General features: G+C 42.8%; 1 protein-coding gene across 3 annotated transcripts; it reads right to left on the bottom strand.

Annotated features, from left to right (window-relative positions):
- Nucleotides 1-5,498: 5,498 nt before the first annotated feature.
- On the bottom strand, nt 5,499-10,852 carry LOC147977800 (uncharacterized). Of its 3 annotated transcripts, none has more exons than XM_087545966.1 (8): nt 10,687-10,852; nt 10,477-10,596; nt 9,429-9,519; nt 8,800-8,900; nt 8,409-8,483; nt 7,245-7,796; nt 6,068-7,084; nt 5,499-5,970 (listed from the first exon to the last, which is right to left on the bottom strand). In XM_087545966.1, the coding sequence occupies exons 6-7, from the start codon at nt 7,786-7,788 to the stop codon at nt 6,069-6,071; spliced, it is 1,560 nt and encodes a 519-aa protein (XP_087402092.1). In that variant the 5' UTR covers nt 7,789-7,796; nt 8,409-8,483; nt 8,800-8,900; nt 9,429-9,519; nt 10,477-10,596; nt 10,687-10,852; the 3' UTR covers nt 5,499-5,970; nt 6,068. The 3 variants fall into 3 exon arrangements, with proteins under 3 accessions (XP_087402092.1, XP_087402094.1, XP_087402093.1); XM_087545968.1 differs by having other exon boundaries at nt 7,245-7,732; XM_087545967.1 differs by lacking the exon at nt 8,409-8,483.
- Between the last annotated feature and the right edge of the window lie 402 nt (nt 10,853-11,254).

The following is an 11,254-nucleotide window of genomic DNA, read 5'->3' as shown; positions in this document are numbered from 1 at the left end:
CCACTGAAATATGCGAGATTTTGTTGAAAATTTGAATCCTCGGTGCGAGAAGAAACTACACTGGAATTCCTCTTCACAATTAATACTACAACATCCCAGAAGGAGCTAATTACGTGGCGGCATGCGGACCTTTGTGTAGGTTTACTGTCAATTTAAAATACCCTGGTTAAACTTGATCTACCAAAACGTCAGCAGTGACGTTTTGGGACGGTGCTAGGTGTCACGAACACGGGCCTCCTCAACACACCTGCCTCACGTGTAGACAACTTTCACAGAGGCCGTGTGAGGTCACGTTTTCGTCCACACATTTAATGTGAGTGCAGGCTATGGCGCATAGCCTACCGCTATCGGGGGTGACAAGTGTCGAGAAGTCCGCCTCGGTCATCAAAGACGACTTCCCCACACAACCGACACTCTCGGTCAAGCCTATCAACTCCACATGCTCCCGCATGGACTTCCCGAAGTTGCTCTTTCATGGGGACATCAAGCAACATATATCTTTTTATATTACAGAGTGTGATTTAAAAAAAATCAATTTGTCTCATGCAAGCGTTTGATTGCATATATATATATATATATATATATATATATATATATATATATATATAGTTACTATTCATCACCCAGGGTGCATAATAAATTATTCTTCACCTGAGGTAATCTTACGATTATTTCATAATTAAATTATGTTTCAAATTCAAATAGTTATTTTCATATTGATTCATTACGTAAAATTTGGCATAAGAAAATAAAAATATAGGTCATAAGACTAGAAAATTTGCAATTTATGTGTATTTTACACTATGTTTTTACGTTTGTAATTTTACATAACATAAAATATTTTTTATGACGATTATATATTTTCTTACGGTCTCTTTTTACGTCAGAAATAAGACAGAACTTACGCAACGTAAAATTACGGTGCATTGATGGTAAAATAGAGGGGGTGAAAAATAACTATTCCTCACTCAGGGTGACGAATAGTCAATCCCTATATGTCTTTGTTTTTCTCATGGCTTTTCAGTACTATTATTGATGCAAATGGTATGATGCGTCAAACTTGATGAAAACGGACCTCACTAAATGTCCGGAGACACATGCAGCGGCTTGTTCGGACGCATTCTATCTCAAGTCAAGAGTAGAGCTCAATCTCATGTAAGAAATGCATGCATTTTGTGCATACCATTGCTATCTGATGGAACCTTTTTTCCCCTGCACAGTAAAATGCTCTGTTCAGCTAGTAACTTCTACTACCACACGTGATCATAATTCTTTTTATTATATGAATGACCTTTGTGAGCAAAAAATATCATTTCCTGGCAAAGTAATCTTTCTATATTAAAATAGAAACAAGTCATCGACACCAAAACAATCTACTTACAAACTCAATGGCAGCGGAGAGTTACCCTGCCAAAATATTGGAGTTGACTGATAGGCATGGCACGCATTTGGGTAACTCCCAAAAAATTTAGGGCTCTAGCCCAGCGGTAAGGACACATTGGTGTTCCTTTGAGGACCGGGGTTCGACTCCCATCGAAAGCAAATTTTCACGATCTCATATGGATGGGTTCCTTCTATAAAAAAATTGGATCCAAACCAGTTGTTTCTTTTGTTCCATTCATAACAGAAGTATGTCAGCTAGCGTAGAGTGAAAACCCTTGCTTTTTCGGTTGCTCCTGCTGATTTTGCGCCCATGAGCGTGATTCACGTGGCCACGACATCCCTTTTTTGTAAATTCACCCATGTTTTGGTATAACGGGTGCACACACAATCCAGAAGGGCCCGTAAATGCCCACATCACCTACGACGCCCCATCAGGCCATAGGGATCGCCATCATGTCGTAGTTACCGCCCCAGACGACGACCTCCGCCCGGTGCCGCTCCTCCAAGAAGAAGAGCATGGCACACTTTGACAATGGGGCCCACCATCATCTTGGAGATTGGACCCCGCAGCCGCATTGCGAGCATGACGGGGCACGAGAAATGCCGGGCCCGGGGAAGAAACCCTTGGCCTTTGCTTTCTCGAATGAACACAATCATAAATTTATTAAAATAGAAAACAAGTCAATGAGACTAATGGCAGCCGGAAGTTACCTTACCAAATTGTTGGCTTTAGCGATGGGTGAGGCATGCATTTGGATAACTCTTATGCCGCATGTAGTGGCCCGTAGTATCCAAGATGAATTCCAACTGTGGATTAGAGCCAAGATAGGTGGACTAGCGAGAGATGTAACGTAGCAAAGCTATAGATTGGTCCTGTGGACTGCGCTCTTTGCGCTGTGTAGTCATCTTGTAAATGTTCTATCGTCTCTCTTAAATGAAAAAGCGCGCAATGCTCTTCGGTAACTACGGGGTACCCCGAGCGTAACTATGGATGGACCAGCCCAAAAGGCCATGTCGGTAAGGTTTTTTATTCCAGAAACGGAAAAAAATCGGACATCACCAAAATATGTAAAAAAAATCAGAAATTTGGGACTTATTTCGGATTTTGAGTTTCAAAATTCAAAAATTACTAATGATTTTTAACCTAATTTAAAATTTTAGTTTGAATTTGGCTCGAAATTTCAGGTTTGCAAGTATTCTGGACTGAACTGAAATACGCAAAATTTCGTTGAAATTTTGAACCGTCGGTACGAAAAGAAACTACACTGGAATTCCTCTTCACAATTAGTACTACAACATCCAGAAGAAGCTAGTGGAGAGTGAAAACGCTTGCTTTTTCAGTTGCCCATGCTGATTTTGCGCCCAACAAGTGTGATTCACGCAGTCACGACATCCTTCTTTTGTGAATTCGCCTACGTTTTGGTATGACGGGCGCACACACAATCCAGAAGGGCCCATAAATGCCCACATCACCTATGACGCCCCATCGGACCATAGGGAACGTCACCATGTCGTAGTCACCGCCCTAGACGACAACCTCCGCCCGGTGCCGCTCCTTCAAGAAGAAGAGCATGGCACACTCTGACAATGCGGCCCGCCTCCATCTGGAAGATTGGCCCTTGCAGCCGCATTGGGAGCATGACGGTACGAGAAAGGCCAAGTCCGGGAAGAAGCCCTTGGCCTTTGCTTTCTTGAATGAACACAATCATAAATAAATTTATTAAAAACAGAAACAAGGCAACGAGACTAATGGCAGCCCGAAGTTACTTACCAAAATTTGGGCTTTACCCATGGATGGGGCATGCATTTGGATAACTGTCAAAATTTTGGATCCGAGCCAATTTTTTGTTGCCCCTCCCAATTTTGCGCACAGGGTGAAAGATTCGTGTGGCCGCGAGATCCTTTATCAACAAATTGGCGTCCCCCATGTTTTGGCATGGTGGATGCACGCACAATTCAGAGAGGCGATAAAATCCCGAAACCCCCTATGACACCCCATCGGCCATATGAATCACCACCATGCAAAAGTTACGACAAACCACCGCCGACCACCCCTCTGTCGTCGGCCACAGGCTCCGGACAAAGGTGCTGCTCCTCCGGGAAGACCACCCGCCACACTTTGACAGCCGGAGGGGGAAGCGGTGGCCGACAAAGCATTTTTCACGTGGCGGCTGCATAGGGTTGTGAAAAAACCCATGGCATTCGGACGTCGTTTGGCTTGGTGATTCTTCCCGACGAACGGCACCAAGTAGCAAGTAGGGTGTGTGCATCGCCTCGCCGGGCCGAGATTTCAATGGCCGTGTGATGCCGGAGATGGGAACGAGACAAGCACCAGCAGTTCACAGCACTCATTGCAGGGTCAGGTTTGAAACAGAAAGCTAGTACGTAAAATGCTTTGCAGGCCCAGTCCTTTACGTACGTGCAGCACAGCACTAGCCACCGATCCCATGGGGAAGGTGAGGGGTACTACTACTTTGAGTGGTCAGTTCCCAGAGCAGTACTACTAGCACGCAGCTTTACCCACTCCGAGTAGACTGCTGTCTGTGTGGCGTGTGAGACAAGGGAAAAGATTGATCCAATCTCTTTAATTTATACTCGTACGTATGTATGACCCAGATTGTTCTTTTGTACTGTACTAGTATAGTCCAAATGCATCCATCTTACTAGTGCATGCTACTCCCACACCCTCAGGCCCTTTCAAAATTCAAATAAGATGGCATTTTGTTGCTCAACTGGAAAATATCGATCATGCTTGTACTCCATTACCATCAGCTTCTTTCTAACTAGTACTTCCATACATCTACCTAGTGCTATATTTTTCTGCCATGTGTTCTAGAAATTGAAATGTGTGTCTCGATAATAATAATAAGAAAAATTGAACTTCTAACTCGACCTTTTAAAAAAGGATAGCTACTCATAGCCTTTTCCCAAAAGGAATAATCATTCTTTTCTAAAAAAAACAGATTTTAGGCCTCATTTAGTATGAAGGATTTTCATAGAAAAAACATAGGAGCAAGGATTCCGTAGCAGAATTTTCTAGAGATGCATCCGGTTTGTAGGGTACATGTACATGAATTTCATAAAAATACTATTCATTTCTCATGTTTTCAGAGGAAACGACGCGCCCACTCAAAGCTCTTCTTTTTGCGTAGAAACAAGGCAAGAAATTTTTTTAGGATCCTACCAAATTTCCGTACTACTTTTAATTCCTACGTTTTGATTTCCTCCAAGTTGAATGAGTCCTTAAAGGCTTAAACCAAAGGATATTAGATCGAGTAGTCAAATTCCCCACCCTATAAAAAGACTAGTCAAATTTGTAGGAGAAAATCCTGCATTTAACATCTTTTCTAACAGCGTGAAACATTTCCCCTTTTTTCTCAAATATCTCTGAGTTGTTCACTTGATCTTGTCAAGTTAAAGAAAAAGAAGTTGTTCACGCTCACTAACTATTGTCTCTTTCCATTTTTGTTACATGCAGGTGGTATGTCTACAATTTTCTGTTCATAGTTAGAGCATCTACAGCCGTATATGACAAATATGACCCCTTAAACGTCCACGGATGCGTCCGGACGTGTCCGCGGGCAGTGACCGGACACTCTTTAAACTAACACAACTGCATCCGGACATCTCATATTAGATTCTCAAATCCATTTTTCTGCCATGTGTTCTAGAAACTGAAATGTCCGCATCGTCCGGTGCTTGCACGGCTACATCGTCATCTCCTCCTCGTCCTCCGACGGCTCCGACGTCGACCCACCTCCTGCTACGGACACCTACAACATCTTTTCTAACAGCGCAAAACATTTTCCCCTTGTTTTTCAAATATCTCTCGGTTGTTCACTTAACAAGAACAAGTTAAAGAAAATGAAGTTCTTCACGCTCACTAACTATTGCCTGCTCTCTTTCCGTTTTCGTTACATGCAGCTGGCATGTCTACAATTTACTCTTCACAGTTAGCATCAAGTCTTGTGTGTGCTTGTTTTTTTCTCCTTCTGAGCAACCTGGACTTTGTAGTTCTAAACATGCTCCAAAAGTTAGCGTTCACGATTCAAATAAATCCTGGTGTGTTATATCTGTGTTTCTGAACCAACCATATCAACAACACCCCTGTCCTGTCCTGAATATCATCAGTTATACAGTTTTAGTGTTCTGAACTAGTATTTGAAAAATATGAGACGATTTCAGACAATATGTCTCTGCAATATTATTATGCTTACAGTTGCTCACAAATTATAAGAGTATATGCTCCGGCTCGGAACTTCGAGCAAGTACCCTCGCCAAAAAGAAATTACTTCCAGTAAGTAGCACTAACCGACGTTGTTCAACATTCACAGTTGTAAATTCCCCTGTGAACACAACTAAATATAGTTCCAGCCTCCAAATAAAAAACAGAGTTTTTCACAAATTTCACACAGCAGTTGCTCACAATTTTCAACCTATTGCTGGTTGGTTACATGATTAGTGCACACTTGCATCTCAGCTTGCAGCCTGATGTTGTTTCTCAACTCCCAAGGAACAGCTTTCTTCAAGTACTACTGATGTTGTTCAGCCTTCACAGTACATGGGGCAACGTGAGCTCCGGCCACACTACAAATGCAACAATGGTGGTTCAGTAAACATGCATGAGACAATCTAGAGAAACAACAGTTCGAAAGTTTCATGGGGATCATATTCAGTCGACTACCTTAGTTCAGAGAGTCAGTAGACGGGGCCTTCGCAGATTCTGCATTGTCAGGAGAGGCAATTAATTCTTCTAGTGTGCGGAACCTCTTGTGATCGGCTGCCGGTTCTTCCACGGGCCCCTTGCGACGTTCATGCTTCAGTTGAAACCTAGGACTTGTCCTAGGAATGCCAGTATGGTAGTCCTTCCTAGCATGTTTCACCTTGCCCCTCACCAGCTCTGCATCAGCACCATCAGAGGTCAGAGCCTCAGCTGGCAGCTCTTCCACAGGCCCGTTACGACATTCACGCTTTGTTTCAAACCTAGGACTTGTCCGAGGAGTGCCGGTATGGTAGTTCTTCCTAGAATGTTTCACTTCCCCTCTCACCAGCTCAGCATCACCACCTTCAGAGGTCAGAACCTTGGCTGGCATTTCTTCCGCAGACCCGTTATGACATTCACGCTTCGGCTCAAACCTAGGACTTGTCCTAGGAGTGCCAGCAGGGTAGTTCTTCCTAGGATGTTTCAGCTTCCCTCTCACCAGCTCCACGTCGCCAACTTCAGAGGTCCGTGCCTCGGCCGGCAGCTCTTCCACAGGCCCGTTATGATATTCATGCTTTGGTTCAAACCTAGGACTTGTCCGAGGAGTGCCGGTATGGTAGTTCTTCTTAGGACGTTTCACCTTCCCTCTCACCAACTCCGCATCGCCACCTTCAGAGGTCAGAGCCTCGGCTGGCAGCTCTTCCACAGGCCCGTTATGACATTCACGCTTCGGTTCAAACCTAGGACTTGTCCCAGGAGTGCCGGTATGGTAATCCTTCCCAGGATGTTGCATCTTCTCTCTCACCAGCTCCGCGTCGCCACCTTCAGAGGTCAGTGCCTCGGCTGGCAGCTCTTCCAGAGGCCCGTTCCGACATTCAGGCTTCAGTTCAAACCTAGGACTTGTCCTAGGAGTACCGGTGTGGTAGTTCTTCCTGGGACGCTTCACCTTCCCTCTTACCATCTTTGCATCGCCACCTTCAAAGGTCGGAGCCTTCAGAACTGTAGAAGTCGGGCATGCAGAAGGTGAATGTTAATTTTTTTTTTCTGAGAAGGGTGCTGTTAACTTCAAATAATAATAATTTGTTGCAATGTTTGCATGATATGGACTGTTTGCAAGATAAACACACAACTGTACTGAGAAAGGGATAGAGGAATATACTGGGGAACGGCGCTGATGTGGGAGTGCGAGGACAGTTGTGCGATTCAGCCATATCAAGAGGTGCTTTTTCAGTAACCAAAGGCGACGCTGTAGCTTCCAAACCATTTCCAGAGTCAGCAGCTTCTTGACTTCCTTCAGTAGCTGCAACAAGCACAACCTTCACATCTTGGCTTCCTTCACGAGCTGCAACAAGCACAACTTGCACATCTTGGCTTCCTTCACTAGCTACAAGAAGAGGTTCTTTTTCCGTAACCAAGGACGATGTGGTGGCTTCCAAAGCATGTCTGCAATCAGCAGACTCTTGTCTTCCTTCACTAGCCGCAGCAAACACAACCTGCAGATCTTGCCTTCCTTCACTAGCTGCAACAAACACAGCCTGCACATCTTGGATTCCTTCACCAGCTACGACATGCATAGTCTGCCTATCAAGCGACGCCGCCCGGTGCTGAGTTGCAATATGATCCTCCTGAACAGTCTCGTCATCGCTGCTGCTCAAGTCAATAATATCATGATCACTCAGATCTATGAAATCTATTACAGTCATTTTGTGGCCTGAAATAGTAAAATTGCGTGAGCAATGATTAATGAAGAATGGTGCAGGAATAAAAACAAGCTGAAGCTATATCCATCCATCAGACATTTCACCCCTAAGGGAAAAGAAACAAGTAGCAAGGATAATAAAAATAACCAAAGTCACCTACCCTTTTTAAGAATCGAGATATTTGAACATTTATGTAGCTATTATAACATGAATGGCTCTTTAACTTGGAGCACCGGCCATGAACTCTCTTTTTTAGTACATGTGGTAAAAAAACAATGAATGTACTATCGAAGACAAATGCAGTAAGATTATTTTCATATAACCCGTCATATATATTTTAATGTGCAAATTCAAATAACTCTGAATCCAGAGCTCTAGCGGTTGCTTTGATTCCTACATATCCATTTAGTATATCTTGATTGAAAATGAAGCTATCATTTCCTTCTGTATATTGCTAAATGAATAGATTTCACAAGAGGTCGAGAAGCTCGAGTAGTAGTAAGAATTAGAGTTCTTCCTCAATTATGGATTTTTTTCACATAGCTCGGGTCAATTAGCATCTCCATGTGTTGAGTTAAAAAGTAACGGCGACGTTGCTAAAAATCGAACAAAAATGGCTTTACCGGATCCAAGTGTGACCAAACTGTCGCTTTCTTGATCGTATCCACTAGAATGAGGCTATTTGTGAATCTTGAGACCTGAATTTGATATAACCTTTAGGATAGCAAGAGCTGGAGCTGTTGTAAATAGTACAAGCGCTTGAAGTTGTAATGAGTGCTAATGCAAAAAACTCATTGTAATGCAAAATAATAAGAAAAGAGAAAAAAATAACATTGAATCCTACAGAAAAAGATCATTGGATGATATTATCTAGGTTCACAGTTTTGAGACATAGGAAAGGATAATGTTTGTACAAGTCTTCATTAACAAGAATAATGGGTCAAAAAAATTCAAACAACATTTGTTTCACCAGCAATGAATAATGACAAGGCATGTAAGGCAAGACCAGACTACCTTCAGCTCAAATTTCATCCTTGCAATAACTTGAAGGCCAAGGTTCTTAGCTTTCACCCCATTGACTAGTGCAATTGCAGCAGCACCATCACTGTACAGTGCTGGAAGATAAGAAAGGCACTGCAGTTACACTTTAATGTAACATCGCTTCGCTTAATTCATCTTAACCGTGCAAAAAAGAATAAAATTTGAGCTCTGAAATAATCTAGCTCTTCAGTACTCTCTTAAGATGACACAGAACAGACCGATGATTTATACTACTGAATATATACAACATTGTTTGGCTGAAGCTCTGAAATAATCTAGCTCTTCAGTACTCTCTTAAGATGACACAGAACAGACCGATGATTTATACTACTGAGTATATACAACATTGTCTGGTCATGTAAAAATAAATCTACAATGCTAGACCAAGCAGTATCATAAATCTGAATGAAAGTGTTATGTTAACAAATACTGAATAGCGGCACTTTAAGCACATAGCTCAATTCTAGTAGCTGGATGTTTTTATTCAGGATTATGGTACCATACTGGAATATTGCTGTTTAAACTATTTTGCAAAGTTACCATCTAAGTAAATATCCATATAAAGAAGTAAAACAAATAACAAGGGTACGAAAATTGCAAACCTTATATATAGTAGATAGAAGAAGTGCCAGCAGTTACAGGCCCATTCTTCTTAAACGCTGGCCCAAGTTTCCTCAGTTTCACTGGATCAATCTGCACACGTAGATGACCAGAGAAACCATGAAGAAGCAGTATGGAAAAAAAAAGGTATGCTGATGGTTATGTATTTGCTTTGTCTTGATGTGTTATTCTTCTGTGTACCACAAAACTATATTGAATCTGTAAGTCAAAACGGGACCATGTTGGTCTATCAATAAAAATGAAACCACGTGCAGATGACATTGAAGAAATTCAACACATTCCACAAATTTAGTAATCTGTAAGTTCAACACTAGTATAAGCTGACTACTGGATTTTCAACTAACCCCTGTTTAAGAATGGGGATACTAATATCATATCAACGAAACAACTATCTTTCCTTAATTAACTGCTATTTTCGCCTTTGCATTGAGAGCCTCTCCGACTTTGAAGGACCGGCCATGATGAACTCTCTTCACTTAATACACGTGGTAAAATATTAAACGGTGGAATTACTGTTAATGACAAATGCATTAACATTATTTTCATGCAGCCAATCACAAACATCCCACATGTATTTTAGCATGCGAATTTGAAGAACTCCGATTGTAAAAATCTAGAATTTTCTGCAAGATTTGTTCACAGCAGTTCGTCAATCGAAGTTGAAGACGCGCCTGGTTGGCGGAGAAAACTTTGATGATTGCAATTTAGCTCATTTAGGAGAGCAGCAGGCTCGTTCGTCGCTAAACCTTACTTTTTTTTCTCTGCCCTTGGCCAAGTACTTTGGCTGAAAGGTGTGCTTAGCATAAACAAATCATACTCCTACAGTTAACTAGTACCACCACCAATGTCAGGAGATCTCTGTTTTACTGTTCAACATGCTACTAGTACGGAGTACTAGTTTAAGCTGACTTGGGTGGGAATGGGATCAGTGAGCTCTCGAACGCTACGAGGAAAGATTTCGCAAATCGCAAAGAGGCCATCTGAAAAGAAGAAATCTGGAAGAGAAAGGCGCAGGCGGAGGCAGCAGACCTTGGTTCCTCTGCTTCCCCATCTCACCCCACCTTCAGGCTACTTCCTTGCTCGCTTCGCCCCCCTCCCCTCCGCTTGGCCTCCAACAAAACGGCCGGGAATCAAAGCGCGATCGGTGCTCTGCAAGGAGACCAGCAGAGATCGTTGAGCGGCGACGAGCAAGAACCAGCTTAAAATCAGCTCCAAGAAAAGAAAGACGGGGTTCCTCACCCGCGGGACGGATCGAGCGGAGGCCTTCGCTCTGCGCCCACGGCAGCGCGGTCCACCGGAGGAGGAGGAGGACGGCGAGCTGATCTGGTGGGGTGGGGGATGCTCTCCGAGGGAGCCACGGGAGGATGATCACGTGGGGGTTCCTGCGCCGTGGGACCCACCGAGATCAGTGGGCAGGCCCAACAAAAAGAACATGGGAATATCTTTTTGACAATTAATATTTGTTGACCACAGTAAGTTTAGTTCATAAGCATGATAAATCGACTCTCAGTTTATTTTTTGTCAAAAAAATTGCCGTGCTTGCTAACTAAGCTTGTCATCCTCGCGTCAACTAAAATCACCATATAAACGTTCAATCTACCATGGTCAAATCCCGAACGTTCATAATTTATCAATCCCGAACGTTCATAATCTACCATGGTAAGCAAGTGATGATCTTTAAGAATTAGACTTGCATGGACAGATATGTAGTAACTCCAAATTTTACCGGACCTTGAAGTTTTTTCATACTTCATTGAATTTCCATGAAGTTCCTACGCACATAAGGGAAAACAAGTAATTGTGCTTG

This window comes from Triticum urartu, chromosome 3A, assembly GCF_056163025.1.
Source record: "Triticum urartu cultivar PI428250 chromosome 3A, HENAU_Tu73, whole genome shotgun sequence".
Lineage (NCBI taxonomy): Eukaryota > Viridiplantae > Streptophyta > Magnoliopsida > Poales > Poaceae > Triticum > Triticum urartu.
Note: the sequence above shows the minus strand (reverse complement) of the source record. Positions and strands in the feature narration are given on the sequence as shown.